This window comes from Onychomys torridus, chromosome 6 (assembly GCF_903995425.1).
Source record: "Onychomys torridus chromosome 6, mOncTor1.1, whole genome shotgun sequence".
NCBI classification, from domain to species: Eukaryota; Metazoa; Chordata; class Mammalia; order Rodentia; family Cricetidae; genus Onychomys; species Onychomys torridus.
The window spans coordinates 71,361,990-71,380,016 of record NC_050448.1 but is presented as its reverse complement, the minus strand read 5'-3'; the positions used below and the strand labels follow the sequence as shown (position 1 = coordinate 71,380,016).

The 18,027-nt window shown below is 48.8% G+C and overlaps 1 protein-coding gene across 1 annotated transcript; it reads right to left on the bottom strand.

Moving 5' to 3' along the window:
* Nucleotides 1-14,095: 14,095 nt before the first annotated feature.
* LOC118585536 (thioredoxin interacting protein) lies at nt 14,096-17,578 on the bottom strand. Its single transcript, XM_036190214.1, has 8 exons — nt 17,058-17,578; nt 16,523-16,595; nt 16,265-16,412; nt 16,063-16,165; nt 15,689-15,945; nt 15,424-15,580; nt 15,164-15,315; nt 14,096-15,032 (listed from the first exon to the last, which is right to left on the bottom strand). Exons 1-8 carry the CDS (start codon nt 17,305-17,307, stop codon nt 14,988-14,990), a joined length of 1,185 nt encoding a protein of 394 aa, XP_036046107.1. The 5' UTR covers nt 17,308-17,578; the 3' UTR covers nt 14,096-14,987.
* Nucleotides 17,579-18,027: the final 449 nt, after the last annotated feature.

Below are 18,027 nucleotides of genomic sequence, written 5' to 3'. Positions count from 1 at the left end.
CTGGTGTGGCTGTAGCTAGGGAGGAACAGCAGAAAACAAGAGAAAGACCCTGACAGGTTTTCTTTTGTCTTTCTCCACAACGTCCCCTACACACGGCAGGGAGACACTATCTAACCTCATCACTTAAATTTAGAGCTATGTTGGGGGGCACCTGCTAGCCCACCGGATGCTCCTCTGGAAACTCCCTTTTTATTATATTTCATTTATTTGAAGGCAGACGGGCTTGTGTGTAGAGGACAGAGAATAACTTGCAGGAATCAGTACTCTCCTCTTACCCTATGGGTCTGGGGCTCACATTCAAGTCACCAGGCAGAGGCAGGTACCTGTGAGCCATCTCACTGTCCCTGGAAATAATCCTTCTTCTTCTTCTTCTTCCTCTTCCTCTTCCTCTTCTTCTTCTTCTTCTCCTTCTTCTTCTTCCACTTCTTCCTCCTCTTCTTCTTTCTTCTCCTCCTCCTCCTCCTCCTTCCTCACCAGGCTCAGAGGCAGGCACCTGTGAGCCATCTCACTGTCCCTGGAAACAACTTCTTCTTCTTCTTCTTTTTTTTTTTTTTTGGTTTCTTGAGACAGGGTTTCAGGCCCTGGTGGCACAGACCTTTAATCCCAGCACTCAGGAGGCAGAGTGGGGCAGATCTCTGTGAGTTTGAGGCCAGCCTATTCTACAGAGCGAGTTCCAGGACAGACTCCACAGCTACACAGAGAAACCCTGTCTCTAAAAATAAATAAACAATAAATTAATAATAAAAAAAAAATAACTCTGTAGCCCAGGCTGGCCTTGAACTCACCACAGCCCTGCGAGTCCATTCTTAAAGCAATGGGACAAAGATCTGGACAGCAGGTAGCAGCGAAGGGCAGGAGCCACATCTCCACCCAGCTCTCCACACTCACTGTCCTTCACATCCCTTTGCCCATGATGCAGGAGAAAGGAGGTGAAAGGTTGGAATGACCACTCGGGATCAGTTGTACTGCCTCAAAGACAAAGTGTGTGGCGATCAGGCCACTCGTGGACTCTGCCCTGCCTGGACTCGTGCCTTGCCTGGCAGATGACCTTGTTGGACAAAGCCGAAGATGACACGAGACCCAGCACCTTCCCCAGATTCCTGAGCTGTTCCAGGCATGAGTTACACTGTTTCCACTGACCTTTCCCCAACTTCCCATAAGCACTCCCAGACAGGCAGAGGCCCGAGTCTGAGTCCAGGAGCCAGGGGCAAAGCTAATCTTCCTGGAAAGGCACCTTAGCGGTTGAGGTCTTACTCACAAACACTTACACCAGACCCAGGTGTCCTTGGCACTCATATACATAATACCTACTAGGGACAGTTCTTATTGTTTAAACTGTCCCGGTGCCCACTGGCTACAGAGTAGCTTCTGGCAGGAAACCGACTCTCCCTGACCCATGTGCCACCCCTCCCCTTACCAGGCCTCTCCTACTTGGGCAGGACGTGTAAATTTGTGAGTCTACAAACAGGTGCGGGAACTCCAGTGGTTTGAGGAGCCCCACACAGAGATCGGAATGCAACATGCAGTTTAGGTTGATGGTGGAGAGCCAAGAAAACTGGAAAGCCAGAAGGCAGAGGGATAGAATAATTAGGCACCTACAGTTTGGTAAGGAAAAGGTAGCTGGTCTCTACAACTCATTTTTATGGTTGTTTGAACTTTGAAAGTAAACAAGGGTGTGGACTGGTCAAGAACAAAGCAGGGTGTGGGGAACTGGGGGTGTAGCTCCATAGGTAGAGCACTTTCCTAGCATGCTCAAAGTCCTCCTTTCTATCCCCAATGCCACATAAACATAGCATAATCGATGGGTGGTGGTGGTGCACGCCTTTAATCCCAGCACTCGGGAGGCAGAGCCAGGAGGATCTCTGTGAGTTTGAGGCCAGCCTGGGCTACAAAGCAAGATCCAGGACAACAGCCTAGGCTACACAGAGAAACGCTGTCTCGAAAAGCCACACACACACACACACACACACACACACACACACACAGAACATAGTGGCATATGCCTACAATCCTTGGCTACATGAAAAATTTGAAGCCAAGCTGGAGTATAGGAGACACTGTCTCAAAAGACTTAAAAGAAAACAAAAACAAAAACAAAAACAAAAAAAAGGTGAGCCGAGGGCAGTGATTGTCATCTCTGACAGGCAAAGCATCTTCTCATTGCTTGGTTTCCTGCTCCATTGTCTTGTCCCCTTCAGAAACTCATTGTCAAGACTCCATGCTTCAGTTTCTTCTTATCTGACGTCGCCAGAGAACCCTACTACCCAGTGGAGTTGGTGTTGCATGCAAAGGTACACATGGTGCTGGGTCTCATGTCATTGGCTTTGTCCAACAAGGTCACCGGCCAAGAAAAGCAAGACTCCGGCAGGGCAGAGTTCAAACATGACCTGGTTTTCGTGACAGCTTGTCTTTGAGGCAGTACAACCAATCCCAAATGGTCACGCCAACCTTTGTCCTCCAAATGGTGGGACAGGTTCCTATTTTGCCAAGCTCATTCAATCCCCTTGATCTCCCCGCCTTATTTTTGGCCCCACAGGCTAAAGATACATCAGGCTCATCGCCAGTTGTTTCCAAGAGCCCTTTCAGCCAGCGTAGCCAGGGATCAGCAATTCCTGCTGCTAGTAAGAGAGCAGAAGACCCCTTCAGTGGAGAGGTCAAGGTCACAACCTGCAGGTTAGGACTTTTACAGCAAGGACAACACAGAGATTTGGGACCAGAGAAGGGGCTGCTGATACTGGTCCTTCCTATCTGTCCTCAAATACGCCTGGCCGGAAGGCCGAGGAGATAAATGGGCTAGACAGGAATAGTTCAATTAGGTAATCTGGCCAGGCTAGCAATGACCTTTTCTCCACTGACTTTTCCCCTACTGAGACCTATATTTCCCCAAGGAAATCATAAATATAGAAACTTGAAATCCCAATTAGGAATTCTATTTTCTAGTATTATCACAAAGAACTCTTGGCCTAATCCAGTGGGGTTTAATGTGTCTCTTTTGTCAACTGGCTAACCCCGAGGGAGTTAGTAGGTACACACTGATCTAGCCCCAAGTACAGCACCAGAGAGGTTAAGGCTTCCGTCACCAGAGTCTACGACTACTTTCTGTTCTCAAACCTCCTCGCATCCCAGGATCATCGGCTATGGACTGTGCTCCCTACGGCTCAGACTCCCTGAGTGGCCACAATCCTATGATCCTACCTCTCGGGGTTGATAGTTAAGAAGTGAAAAAAGCTGGCGGCAGTGGTGCACACCTTCAATCCCAGCACTCAGGAGGCAGAGGCAGGCAGATCTCTGAGTTCAAGGCCAGCCTGGGCTACAACTAGAGTTCCAGGACAGCCAGGGCTGTTTCGAAAGTGCTGGGGTTATAGGTTTGTGCCACCACAGTTGGTTTATTCCTATCTTGGTATGGTGAGGTTGTGTTTGTGTGCATATCCATATATGTGCAGATGCATGTGCTCATGCATGTCTATATAAGAAGGATAACCGGCCTTTAATCCCAGCACTCGGGGGGCAGAGCCAAGCGGATCTCTGTGAGTTCGAGGCCAGCCTGGGCTACCAAGTGAGTTCCAGGAAAGGCGCAAAGCTACACAGAGAAACCCTGTCTCGAAAAACAAAACAACAACAACAACAACAACAAAAAAAGGGTAGAAGTCAACCTAAAGTGTTTTTCCTATTGTATGCTCTAGCTTGTGTTTTGAGACAGGGTCTCTCACTGGCTTTGAGCTTTTGAAGTAGGCTAGGATGGCTGGACATTGACCTCAGCAGTTCATCTGTGTCCATGTCCCCAGCCCTGGGATTGCAGAGATCGGACACCACACTCAGGTCCCCATGCTTGCAGAGTAAGCGTTTTAGTGACTGAACCATCTCCAGCCTTCTGGGTGAGACAGGGTCTCCAGTTGGTCTCAGATTTGATAGCCTGGCTCCTGAGTGAAAACCTATCTAACCAAGGACAGGGGGTTGTGAGGTAAAGGCGGGACAGAGGACGACAGAGAGTTCAAGATCATCTCTGGCTACACAGTGAATTTGAGGTCATAGCCTGGGCTATGAGAGACCCTGTCTGAAAAAAAAGGAAGGAAGGAAGGAAGGAAAGAAGGAAGGAAGGAAGAGAAAGAAAAGAAGAAAGCCCGCCTAAACTGGAGGTCCTTCTTATCATGGAGATGACTCCCGCAGTCCCCTTTGGACAGGGAAAAAGGCCTTGATGTTTTTTTTTTTTTCTTTTGCTCTGTCTTGGCCAGGTTTGCAACCATTTTGAGAGGAAACTCCCCCCTGGAGTTAATGCTTTCTCCAGGCAGGGTGGTAAAAGGAAGTAAGCAAAGATGGGTGCTCTGTGGGAGGGCCAACCTCTCTCTGAGGGAGAAGAGCAGCGCTGTGCAGTCTATTTTCTTACCCAGGCCTCTCTCTGGCACCCAGCAACATTTTCCTGTCTGACCATACTTGGATCTGGCTGCTTTCAGCCCCTCACCTCTCCCTTACTTGGCCTGGATCCTGTTTTGACTCTTGTTTTCCAGTCCAAACCAGCTCCCTCACACCTGTCTAGGGGTGTCAGCAATGTCTGCAAACCCCTCAGGGGTTGTATGGGGCCTGGCCAGCAGAGGTGACTGTGCCCAAGGAAGTCTTTCCACTGAGACTTGTCCTCGCAGTCCAGGTACTTCAAATAAGTCTCGTCTTGTTTTATTTATGTATTTATTTATTTTTGTGACAGATAGGATCTTATGCAACCCAGGTTGACCTAAAACTTGCTATGCAGCTGAGAATGGCCTTGAACACCTGATCCTCCTGTCTCAGCCTCCCTAATGCTGAGATTTTGCCCCTTGGATTTTAGGGGGTGTGTGTGTTATGAAATTGCAGGTGCTTGTGCATTTGTGCTACAGTTGTGCACACCAAGCTCAGGGGACAAGTTTGTGGACTGTTCTCCCTTCCATTCTCACATGGGTTCCAGGGATTGAACTCGGGTCACCGGACTCATGAGCCAAGTGCCTTTACCTCTGCACCATCTCTCCATTTTTCCTGCCCACCCTCCCCCACTTCAATAGCATCTGAGAACAGCTTATTACATTGCCAGTTGTGGCCTGTACCTGTAACTATTAATCCTCCTGCCGCATGCCTCCAAATGCTGGGATTTCAGGAATGCAATGCCACATCGGGCCCCTAAAATGGAGTACTAGAGTTTCTAAATGTTTACAACCAAACCTTTAGGATGAAGCTGTGCAGGCTTCTGAACATGGGCACGCTGTTTTGGCTAGTGCTCTGCCTCTGGCTTGGCCTTTTCTCTGTCTGTGCTCCGTTTTGTCAACTTCAGCTAAAATCAAGATACAGGAAGAGAAACACAGATCACAGCATGTTTGTGCTGGGATTCTATCACAGACTGAAACTCCACCTCCCTGCAGCTTCCCAGCGACCTTGGAGCATCTGTGTTGAGAATTCCTTCCTTTACCGCAAAACAGGGTAGAGAGGATGGGAAGGGATGCTCGGCTACAGGAAGAAACCGAGGGAGGGGGTGCAGCTGTACGGTCTAAAAAGAAGGCCGAGAGTAGACGAAGGCCACATTGAGGGGTTCCATCATTTTCCTCTCCCCCCCCTCACCTCCATGCCCAATTCTCAGGACCCCGCCTCCCATGGTCGACCAGATCTCTTAAGCTTGCCATTGATTCACTACTTCCCCGCCCTTCCAGCTCCCACGTGACCAGGTTTTCTAGGCAGCAAAGTCAACAGGTCACCGTTCTCAATCTTTCCAGCCTCCACAGGCATCTCTTCTACTCTCTCAAGGCGTACAGAGCCCAAACCTGGGTTTTCAGTCTTAATCTCTGGTCCCAGGAATAAGCAGAGTAGGGCCCTGAGGGTTCCGGAGAGTTTGGAGCCCTCCCGCAGGCCAGCCAGGGAGGCAGGCGGGGAGAACTCAGGTGCGGCCCAGCAGGGCTGCCTCTCCCTCCACGGGGAGAAGAGCCCTGGCTCCCTGCCCAACCCCACTTTCTGAGTGTGAGACAGGAAGCAAAGCTTCTGCAGCTGGAAAGTGAGGCACGGATGACAGGCCACGGGGAGAAGGGACAGAGCAGGATACACAGCACTGGCTGTCAGTCCGGGTGGGTGGGAGAGGATGAGAGGCCGTCAGTGGAGGAGTCTTCATCCATGGAGCTATATAAAGGAAGCCCCCCATTTCCCCTCCTCTCCCAGCAACTGAAACCCTTCCTCTCTCTTCGTCTGTCCAGGAGGTTAAAAATACCCACGATGTGCACCTAGCCAGACATTTCCAAGAGCCTGTTTACTGACCGCTTGGTTGACTTGAAGATGTCTAGTCAGTAGTTCCATCACCCCCAAAAAGGACAGAGAATGGACCTCGCTTGACATCCTGGGACTCAGGTTACGTGGAATTCACAATCCTGTCCCCGTGTTCTGTCTTTCTCCCCCCATCACCCTGTTGCCTGGAGATAAGCAGGCAATCGGTACACAGAAAAATCCCAGCGTACTGAGTTTGTTCATTCTTTTCTCTTTACGTAACAGGCTGAAGACGAGAAAGGACCAAGCCCAGGAAGGTCAGGATGGGGCAATAACAATCTAGATTAACTGAACTGGGCCTCATGGGTAGTCTCAATACCTCAGACCCGTGTACTACCTACCCAGCTAGTCCATCTCTGGGAACAGATCAGAATACCTGAGAAAAAGGAGTTCTGAAACTGGAGGAAGGGACTCAGAGTTTCAGAGTACCTATTAATCTTGCAGAGGGCCAGGTTCTGTTCTCAGCGCGTATTCAGTGGCTCACAGCCTTCTGTATCTCCAGTTCCAGGACCTTTCTGACCTCTGCAGGCATCAGACATGTAAGTGGTGCACATACATACATGCAGGTAAACACCATACACATAAAAGATTAAAAAAAAGCCAGGCCATGGTGACTCAAGCCTTTAATCCCAGCACTCATGAGGCAGAGGCAGGTGGATCTCCGAGTCTGAGTCATTCCTGGTCTACAGAGTGAGTTCCAGGACAGCCGGGCTACACAGAGAAACCCTGTCTCAAAAACAAAACAAAATAAAAATAAAAAAATAAGAAGAAATGTAAAAAACAAAGAAGAAAAAGAAAGAGGAATTCGAGACCCCTCTAGTCATGTGTTGGATGTCTGCATTCTCTGGTCCTCAGTTTACCCCACTAAATGGTAGAAAGCTTCCCCTAAATGTGTCAACTGGAGACATTAGAAGACTCAGTTACAGTGTACTTGAGGAGGTCAGAGAACAATTTGTGGGAGTAGGTTGTCCTCTGGGATTACAGATGTGCACCACGCTGCCCAGGCTACTCTGATTTTGAGTAACAAACACTTTTTGTCCTAACAGTTCCCAGATAGATTCTCCACTTACTGTGCTTTATGTATTTTTTAAAATATTTGTTCCTTTTTTTAAAAATGTTTTTGTGCCCGTGTTTGTGTGAGTGAACAGCACATGTCTGTGGGTGCTCAAGGAGGCCAGAAGGGGGCTTCAGATTCCTTGGAGCTGGAGTTTGTGAGCCACCTGATGTGGGTGCTGGGAACCAAATCAGGTCCTCTGAACAGCAGCAAGTATTCTTAACCACTGAGCCATTTCTCCAGCCCTACATCAGTGTGTGCGTGCGTGTATGCGTGTGCGTGTGCACAGGCACTGTGGCACACCTGTGGAAGTCAGAGGACAATTTATGAGGAGTTGGTTCTCTCCTTCCATGTGAGTAGTGGGGATTGAACTGTGGCCATCAGGTTTGGTGGCAAATACCTTTTTTCTTTTTCGGGTCTTTGTTTTGTTTTGTTTTTTTGTTTGTTTCTCTGTGTAGCTTTGGAGCCTGTCCTGGAACTCACTCTGTAGACCAGGCTTGCCTCGAACTCACAGAGATCGGCCTGCCTCTACCTCCCGAGTGCTGGAATTAAAGGCGTGCGCCACCACTGCCCGGCCTTTTTGTTTGTTTGTTTTTTGTTTGTTTGTTTGATTGGTTGGTTGTTGTTTTGTTTTTGTTGTTTTGGGTTTTTTTTTTTTGTTTTTTTTTTTTTGTCAGAGCTAAGGACTGAACCCAGGGCCTTGCGCTTGCTAGGCAAGCGCTCTACCACTGAGCTAAATCCCCAACCCCGGGTTGGTTGGTTTTTTGAGACAAGGTTTTTCTGTAGCTTTGGAGCCGATTCTGGAATTTGCTCCATAGACCAGGCTGGCCTGGAACTCACAGAAATCTGCCTCCCTCTGTCTCCTGAATGCTGAGATTAAAGGCATGTGGCACTACCATCTGGTTGGTGGCAAATACTTTTACCCACTGAGTTATATCTCGTTGGCCCCCATTTGGGGTCAGTTGTATCATTGGCTTTCATTTTATAGATGAACAGTCTGAGCTTGGGGTGGAGACACATGTCTCCCATCCCAGCATTTGGGAGGCAAGAGGGTCAGGAGTGTGAGGCCAATGTGGGCTATCTATCGAGGGTCTTTCTCCAAAATAATACGCGTGCGCGCGCGCGCGCACACACACACACTAGCTGGGGCATCTAGAGGTCAAAGGTCAACATGGGGGTGTGGATCTCCCTCAATTGCGATTCTCATTATATATATATATATATATATATATATATATATATATATATATATATATATATAATATATGACACGTGATGAGGCAGCAGTTACAAGCATTTAACCTGGCCTGGATTCCCAGCACCCAGTGGCAGCTCACAAGCATCTCTAACTCCTGCACTGTTCCCTCTCGCTTTGGAGGGCTCGGGATGGCACGGGATGGCTCGGGACACTGCCAGACATGCAGACACAGCCATCCACAATCATTAAGTAAACAAACTTGAAAGCAAGGCGCCAGCAAATGAACCGCCCACGGCATGGAGAATTTAAACAAGCTGTCCAAAGTCACACGGCGGCGGCCGGAGACGCAGGGGCCGTGGAATTTAGTTTGGGTCCCGGGTCTGCAGCATTCTTAATAACTATTTCTCCTAAGTACCGGTGCTGGTTAGTTGTCAGTTTGACCCCCCACTGAAGTCACGTGAGGAGCGAACCTTAACTGAGGAGCTGTGTCTGCATCAGATTGGACTGTAGGCAAGTCTGGGGGCGTTTTCATTAACGGTTGATGTGGGAGGACCCAGCCCACTGTGGGTGGTGCCGTCTCTTAACCATGTGGTCCCGAGATTTATAAAAAAGCAAGCGAATAAGCTATGGCGAGCAAGCCAATAAGCAGCACCCCTCCATGGCCTCTGCATCAGTCATTGCCTCCAGGGTCCTGCCCTGACTTCCTTCAGCGATGGACTGTGCTCTGGACACTTAAGTCAAATAAAATCTTTTCCACTCCCAGTTTGCTTTCGGGCATGGTGTTTATCTCAGCAGTAGAAGATAAAGTAAGACAGAACTGTATTGCAAGGCTCCTCACTGAACTTCTTCCAGGTTCTAGATTCATACTTACTGGGCCAAGGTCCACAGCCCCAGATCTGTAGCCATCTCTGGGAGGGGTTTTCAACCTCAGAAATAACGTGTATAGAAGGTCAGCATGGAGGAAGGTAAGATCTTCTTCCTGTTAGGAGGCTGAGGACAGGAGGGCCAGTTAAATGTGTTCTTTATCGTCCTTCTGTGTTCTGTCACTTCGAGGTGATTCAAGAAAAAGAAACTCTGAGCTGGGTGGTGGTGGCGCACGCCTTTGATCCTGGAGGCAGAGCCAGGCGGATCTCTGTGCGTTCCAGGCCAGCCTGGGCTACAGAGGGAGATCCAGGACAGGCACCAAAGCTACACAGAGAAACCCTGTCTCGAAGAAGAAGAAGAGAAGAAGAAGAAGAAGAAGAAGAAGAAGAAGAAGAAGAAGAAGAAGAAGAAAAGAAGGGGAAGGGGAAGGGAAGGGAGGGAGGAAGGAAGGAAGGAAGGAAGGAAGGAAGAAGAAACTCTGCAGGATTCTGTGGATTGCTCGAAGAATTAGTCAAAGGTGGGCTGGGAGAGGCTCAGTCAGTAACGTGTTTGCCACACAAGTATGAAGATCTGAGTTAGAGTCCCCAAAACCTACTTAAAAAGCAGGACCTGACTAATGTTTATAATCCCAGTGGTGGAGTGGTAGAGACAAGGGGATTTCTGGGGATCCCTAGCCAGCCAGTGGAGCTCCTTAGTGAGCCTTAAACTCCTATATGAGACATCCTATCTTTAGAAAAAAATGTGGACAAAGCAATTACACCCAAAGTTGTGCTCATCAGGTACACACACACACACACACACACACACACACACACACAGAATATTAGTCAGTGACATTAGACATGTGTGATTACTTCTTGCTGACTGTGTTTAGTTACATCCTCTCTCCACAATGTTCTCTCTCAACGCCCCAATTCTTGCATTTTCCTTATGTTTAAAGAAGGTCCTTGATTTTTTTTAATTAACTGCCTCCTGTAGCTGTCGATTTGTAGCCCAGGCTGGCCTCGAACTCGATACCATGTAGCTGAGGATGGCCTGAATTTCCTGGTTCTTCTGTCTCCTTTTTCGAGAGAGGATCTCATGTATCCCAGGCTGGCCTCAAACTCATCAGACAGCTGAGCATGACTTGACCATTGTGATCTTCCTGCCTCTGCCTCTCAAGTCCCAGGATTACTGGTGTGAGCCACAGGCCTTTTTTACATTGTACTCAAGACCCAACTCAAGGCTTTGGCTTTGTGCATTTCAGGCCAACCGTTTACCAACTGAGCTTCATCTCTAGTCTTAAAAAAGTCTTGCTGTGTAGCCCAAAACTAGCTTGACCTCTGTCTCTCTTTGGTTTTTCAAGACAGAGTTTCTCTTTGTAGCAGCTCTGACTGTCCTAGAACTTGATTTGCAGACCAGGCTGGCCTTGAACTCACTGAGATCCGCCTGCCTCTGCCTCTGCCTCCTGCCTGGTCCTAGCTTGAACTGTTGATCCATTTGCCTCAGTCTCCTGATTACAGGCATGTGCCACTAGGCCCTGCTATTAATTTTATTTTCTTTGGGGTATTTTTCTCCCCCCACCCCTCTTTAATTTTCTTTTTGGCTTTTCTCAGATCTTCCAATACTAGATTGGACCTGATGAATAAATAATACTCAGAACTAGATCTCTACTCCTGGCTGTACGTTTAGGCTGTCGCTCTTTAAAGATTGAGAAGCATATGAGAAGAGCATGGGAAAAAAAGGCCCAGTGTTAGTGGGGAAACAGCTGCCGTGGTGCTGAGGAAGTGGAGCTAAGTGAGTCTACAGACAGAGAATGGCCCAGGGTGAGGCAGAAATTGTGTAGAGAAGGCAAGAGGAAGCAGAGTGCAGCCTGTTCTGCTCTCCGGAGGGATGGGTTTCCTCCTGGGGAGTAAGTACTTCTGGCAGCTTCCTTCCTCAGCTAATTGCTGTGCTGCACGATATGGCAGTGACTAGTGACGCCGTGCTATTTAAGTCTAAATTAATTACACAGAACTGAACAGCACAGGTGCACACAGCATTCCCATCACCAGAGAAACCTCTTCGGCCAGGTGTGGAGACTTACACCTATAAGCCCAGTGCTCAGAGGTGGAGGCAGTGGGATTGCCAGCCCATGCAGGAGCGAGTCCCAGACTAGTTTGGGTGACAGTTGAGACCAACCTCAGGAAAAAGCAAAAAAACAAAACAACTAAATCTTGTAGACAGCGCTAGATGGGGTGGGAATGGGGGTTGGGGTCAGGAGAGGGTGCATATGTTCCACCTCTAGCAAGCTCGAATCTCTTAAGTGGCCTGGGGTGTAGTTAGCCTCTCCTGGCCGCTCATATCAAGTTTGAGTAACTAGACTGTGCCCACACATACCCGGGTGCAGACCTCCCTGTCTCCCCATCCTCTAGTCTAGCCTCTAGTCCCTGCGCCCCCCCACCCCCAATCCCTGGAAACCAAACCCTACGAAAAACTTTCCGGTCAACTTTGACCTAGTTTCCTGACGGCAACTTGAAAGGGGAGGAGCCACTCCATGTTTGAGCGGGGTGAGGAGTGGGGAGGGCTTCAGGCGAGGAGAGTCTTTAGGGAGAGCTGGAGTCCAGCACACTGTCAGTAGAACAGAAAGGGGCCAGCACAGCTAGATGGGGATCAGTCGGTATGGGGTTTGCCTAGCGGGGATGAAGAAGCCTGCGTTCAGTCCCCAGCGGGATGTAAACCGGGCACGGACGGACGGTAACACAAGCACGCCTATAACCCCAGCACTAGGAAGGTAGAGGCAGGAGGATCAGAAATTCAAGGTCGCCCTCATGATACAGCCTAGGCTAAATGAAATCCTTATCAAAAGACGAAGATCAATCACTTGAGTAGGAAAGAATTTCTGCCTTCAATTTCACTTTCTGTTCAATTCAGCGTTCACAGGCTTTTTGGGGTTTTTTTGGTTTGGTTTTGGGGGACACAAGTTCCCAAAGTACCCACAGGTGGTACTCGTGGCCAAGGCTGCCTTGAATTCTTGGCGATCCTCTGCATCTGCAATAATTGACTTAGCAGTGAAATGGTTTTATCAGTCATCAGTTCCCTGTGAGAAATAGACTGCCAAATGATAGCTCCCAAGGAATAAGGGTGGTGGCCAGTCAACCACCAATCTATGTTAAGAACTATAAACTGTAGCTGCCTCTAAAACACCCAATGCCTGCAACTAAGCTCTAAGTCCCAAATAGTCATTCTTTTCAGCATATAAACCATATGGATGTTGGGAGAAATCTCCACAATAAAAACCAAGTTATGAAAGGGAATGGCAGTCAGGCATGGTGATACACAATTCTAACTCCAGTGTCTGGGAGGCTAAGGCTAGCCTGAGCTACAGAGAACTTATCTCAATGAAACAAAGACAAAACTCCATCCCCACCAACCATCCCTGGGGTAGGTGGACTGAGGCCTCTGCCGGTCCTGACCCATTCTCACGCTTTGGATTTAGAGTGTCTCTGCTGGGCATTAAGGACCATCGGGGATCCACAGGACTCCAGTATTGAGTTCCTGCCCCCGACCTGAGTTAACACCCTTTAATGTCCCTCTGACATTAGCCTCCCCAGTCCCATCTTCCCAGATCCTCCCTGCGTTTGTGTAAATAAAAGCTGTTCACACGGATTAAAAAATGAATATAAAAAGGGAGCTCATACTTTCCCTTCCAAATCCCCTCACAACGCAATTTCTTCTTTAAGAATTCATAAAACTGAGCATGGAGAACCCGTGATGGCTCAACAGGTAAAGACCCTTTCTTCAGAACCTGAGGACCTGGTCTCTGGGTCCCAGAGGGAAATGCCTCTTGCAAGGTGGGCTCTAAGCTCCACACATTCCTGCCTACATCCACACACATACAACATAAATAATAAAAAGAAAAACCTGGGTATAGTCGTGTATGCCTTTAATCCCAGCACCTAAGGGGCAGGGCCAGGACCAAAGTTCAAGATCATCCTTAGCTACAGGAGCAAGGCTGAAGGAATTTGGTGATAATTAGCTGTACATGTGGTTGATTAGCTTCCATCTCCAGATCCCACCAATTTAGTCTGAATAGAGACCAAACCACCTGATAGACAGCTGTCCCTCAACTCTGACATCACTTAGGGTCTGCAGGAACTGCTCTTCTCCACAGGGTTTTCAGCATTGTGAAGCTACTATTTTCTAGTAACTTCGCTAATGTCATTTTACAAGACAAGAAAACATGGTTTTTTGCCATTAGAAAACTTTATTTTTTTTTTACAAAGAATTTCCCCACCTTGGGGTGAAAATATATTTGAATGAGTACAAAATATAGTTTTTGTCATACAAAAAGATACACAAAATACAAAAACAATGAAAGTGAAACCACCTTCAGCTCACATGCTTTCTGGCTGAAAAGTTCTCAGGAAAGGGTGGAGCTCAGTGCTCTGACACAGGACGTCGAACAAAGTGCTATGGCTGAGTGACTGATTCAGTGTGGAGCCCTTTCTCCTTACACTGGGCAGGAGACGGGTCATTTCGTGAAAACCTCATCAGTGCTGTGGTATCTCGATGCAGAGGCTCACATCGGACACGGCTGTCAGCAGCAACCCTTCATAACCAAATCAGAACTACACAATTCTGCACATTGGGACTCAAAAGTAATAACCAAGCTGGGCCTTGAATCTCAGCACTCAGGAGGCAGAGGCAGGGGGGGATCTCTGAGGCCAGCCTGATCTATGTATAGAGTTCCAGGTTAGCAAAGGAGAGAGAGATCCTGCCCCCCCCCCAAAAAAAAATGGCCCTTTGCCTGTCACTGGGCTTGATCCTTAAGACACAGACAGTAGAGTTTACACCTGCCATCGAGATTAAACAAAAATCGACAGGGACTAAAGTGCTAAGGACATCACCTTAGAACCAATTCCAAGGAGTCACAGGGAAAGAACAAGAGTCTCCCATCTCGTTAAGTTTGCAGCAAGAGAACACAGTGCGTTCAACAGGCTGTAAAATGGCTTCTGTGGCTGTCACAGGGCACAGCCACAACTGCTCCACCCCAGGTTAAAGGAACTGGAGGAGCTGTCCTGGAATTCACAGGGTGCACCCGATCTCCCAGGTCCAAACCACATCAGCCTCAGAAAGATTTTTCTTTGTAAGGATAAGAAGGGAACACTTTTTTGTTGTGGTTTTGTTTTTTACAAAAACCAAAAAACACCTTTCCCAAAATTTTGGCCATGATTTTCCTTTTTCTAGGATGTGAAACTGATTAACTGATTCTGTCCCCCATGGCACAGAAGTTCACGGTCTGCTGTTAATCTAGAACTCCCTTCGAAAAAACCTTGGAAAGACCATTCCAGAAGGTCATTTATACTGACTCAAAAACTACAATGTCTTCATTTCCAAGACCTGGGAGAAAGTGGACTGGGTCTGAACTTCTCTAGTGTTCGTATATCCACCCAGCAAACACTTGTACACACAGTGAGGGCCCTGGCTGAGTCTGCACCACTTGAAGCCGGATGACCGCCCCTGTCGTGGAGTCAGAGGCTGGGGCGGACCCTTCCCCACTTCGAGACAGAGTCTCTAAAACACTGGAGTCCAAGCAGAGAGGCAGAAAGAAATGAGTAAATGCATCTTTTCCCCACACGCTCACTGCACATTGTTGTTGTTGTTGTTGAGGATGCAGGGGTCCACCTGGGTGGGGGGAAGAGTGAAGAAACTACTTTAGTTTTTTAGTAAGTAGAAACACTATGCATTTAATAATCCTTCCTTCCTTCCGAAGGCCTGGGGGTAAATGTCAACAAGAAAAACCCAGCAATTCTCACCTCAGTGTACGTGGGTGGGGGCATGAACTGGAACTCAGGGGCATACATAAAGATAGGGCTGTCTTGAGAACCATCCACGTCATCCAGCAGGGGAGTGGTGGGGCTCTCTAACCGGTGGTCTTCAGGAATGATGTCCATATAACAAGGAGGAGCTACAGAGAGAACACGGGATGAGAAGTTCAGCTAAGAAATGCCTGACCACCACAATTTCACAAGCCTGATCAGGCCAAAAGAACGAAAAGTTATTAGCTGTAGCTTACCTTCTGGGGTATCTGGGATGTTCAGATCTATCCAACTCATTTCAGAGCTTGCTCGGCTGGCCATGCTGGACGTCCGGCTGCTGAGACCGGACCTGCTGCCGATCACCAGGGGTAGGTCAAGGATGACTTTCTTGGAGCCAGGGACACTAACATAGATCTAGAAAGGAAGGTGGCAGTTTGTGTCAGATGGGTGGTGCGGAGAAAGCACTGAATTTCTAACTGAAGAACTGATTCTCTTCTAGAACCAAGCCCCTACTTCACTCACCAGCAAGGAATACTCCACTCGAAGGATGTTGCAGCCCAGGATGGATGGTCTGATCTTCTGCACTCGGAGGCTCTTGCCCCGCCATGAAGCGCAGGTCCCTGAGATAATGTGATTGCCCCTGACTGAGGATAGCTTCTGAGTCAACACTTTGGTCTGGCCATTGGCAAGGTATGTGTGCCGGGCCACAATAGCTGCTTTGGGGACCACAATTCGGGAACATGTGTTCTCAAAGTCGGCATGGATGGAAATGTCATCACCTGGTTAAGAAAGAGAAACGGTATGAACATCCACTAAATAATGGCCTCTACTCCATGACCCCTCCACGCCCACAGCTCTGGCTATCCCAGGAAGTGTTTAAAGCACTAGGTTTTTACCTTCACAGAATCCTTTTCTGTCAATTCGAGCTGAGACGGACACACGCCCATCAGGAATGAACATGCAGGAAACCTTCTTCTCCTTTTTAGCAGATACTGGTGCCTGTGGAGAAGGACACAGTGTTTTGAGATATTTCAATGCCCCAAGCATCTAATTTATTATCCCTGACCAAGGAGAACAAAACTGTAAACCAAACCTCACCATTAAATCCGGGGTATTGACGTCCACTAAATCCATCACTTCAAAGTTTTTCTTTGTCTCCTGAGTCGGCTGGCTGGGGCGATCAAGAAAAGCCTTCACCCAGTAGTCAACACAACCATATTTTCCTTTGAAGGATGTTCCCAGGGGTCTGTGTCAAAACAATGGCAAAAAATTAATGCTCTCTAAGAACAGTAAGAGATCAGTGGGGTGGGGGGGTCTTTTAGAAATAGAGCCGAGGGCGCTTTGGGTGAGGCTTACCCCTGCGGAAGTTCAAAGCCAAACTTGTACTCGTAGGTGTTTCCAGGTCTCATGATCACCATCTCATTCTCACCTGCAGGGAAACAAAGTCAGGAGCCTATGAGGTTTCTGGTTACACGTCCAAAGCGTCTGCGAAGACTGTCTGGGCAGCAGACAGGTCTGTTCTACTTGCTTCTTCATCTCTTACACGATGGAATAAAAGATCCCAGTGCACTTTTTTTGGACATAAAGTTGCAAAGCCCACAATGACTAAAAGGCCCATCCAGCACAGTTGCCCCAGGAACCGGGTACAGACTGTTGAATACATTAATCTTTAAGTAGCTAAGGCAACACCTTCAGGAAACTGTACACATCACCCTTGGGGGGGGCGAAGTGGGGGGAGTGTAGCTAAATACTTGCAAATTAACACTTAAAAATATCGGGACGAACACACTTCAAACTATTAAACACTTGGTGGAGACTCCAGCGGATCCTTTTAACACCCCCCTCCCCCAGTCACCATCCGCCGTGCAAAGAACAGCAGCTGGGTCAGTACCTGTTGGCTGGTCTTCTAGGAGAAGCGTGTCATCATAGCGCAGGTAGTCCAGGGTCTGTTTGCACTGCTGAGACCCCTGCATCCACAGGACCTTAGCCACTCCGCAAGCCAGGATCCTGACGGCTTTGACTCGAGTAACTTCACACACTTCCACCATCACCCGGCCGGCCACCTTCTCCCCACTGCCGTACACCTTTTCCGGGTCGTTGAAGACCACCTCGAAAGACTTGACCTTCTTGAACATCACCATGATTGGGCTCAGTGGCTTCCAGAAAAACGGAAGCGGGAGAGGGAAAACGCCAAGAAGCCCTTCGAAGCCAATGAAGAGTTCACCCTCGGGAGGGCAGACAGGGCTCGAAGAACCCAAAGGAAAATTTGTAGAAGCGCTCTAGCAAACGGTGCCTGGAAGTTTCAATCTGCTGGCTGTGCCAAAGGCTTTCCGAGGAGAGCAACAACAGCTGTCTTTGCTCCAGCAGCTGGAGGAACGCCGGCGATCCGGGAGGCCCAAGGAGGAGAGTGTCAATCAGGAGCCGGAAACGCCTTTATATAGCTGCCTGGCTGGCCGCCCCACGCGAGCGCTGGCTCCGGGGCTCGTGCAGCCCTCGTGCACACGTCTCCCATTGGCTGCTTGGGCCTTGTTTACCGGGCCTCCCACCAATCAGCGAGGCCGCAGGGGCGCGTGGACACGGTGTGCTCGAGCCGGGAAAAGGGTTGTTGTTCGGGTGCGCTGCCTGGCCAGCAGGAGGGGCGGGGTTCGGGGCTGCGGACGGCTCCCCCGGGAGGTGGGAGGCCCCGGCCCCGGCCCCGCGTCCCTGAACCCCATCCAGGGACTCGGCCTGGGGTCACGGTTGTTTGGGTGTGTTGCTTTTTTTTTTTTTTTTCTTTTTTTAGGTGAAAGAAAAAAAATGTGCTTAGGAGAGGATTTCATGCCTCGTATTAGCCAGCGCAATTCATGTCGAGGCGACTGTTC

Excerpts from the sequence above, each read along its gene's own strand:
- LOC118585536 (XM_036190214.1), bottom strand. The coding sequence starts at position 17,307 with ATGGTGATGTTCAAGAAGGTCAAGTCTTTCGAGGTGGTCTTCAACGAC. Across the intron at positions 16,413-16,522 it reads GGCTTTGAACTTCCGCAGGG|ACCCCTGGGAACATCCTTCA; the intron begins GTAAGCCTCACC and ends GTTTTGACACAG. Across the intron at positions 15,316-15,423 it reads CATCCCAGATACCCCAGAAG|CTCCTCCTTGTTATATGGAC; the intron begins GTAAGCTACAGC and ends TTCTCTCTGTAG.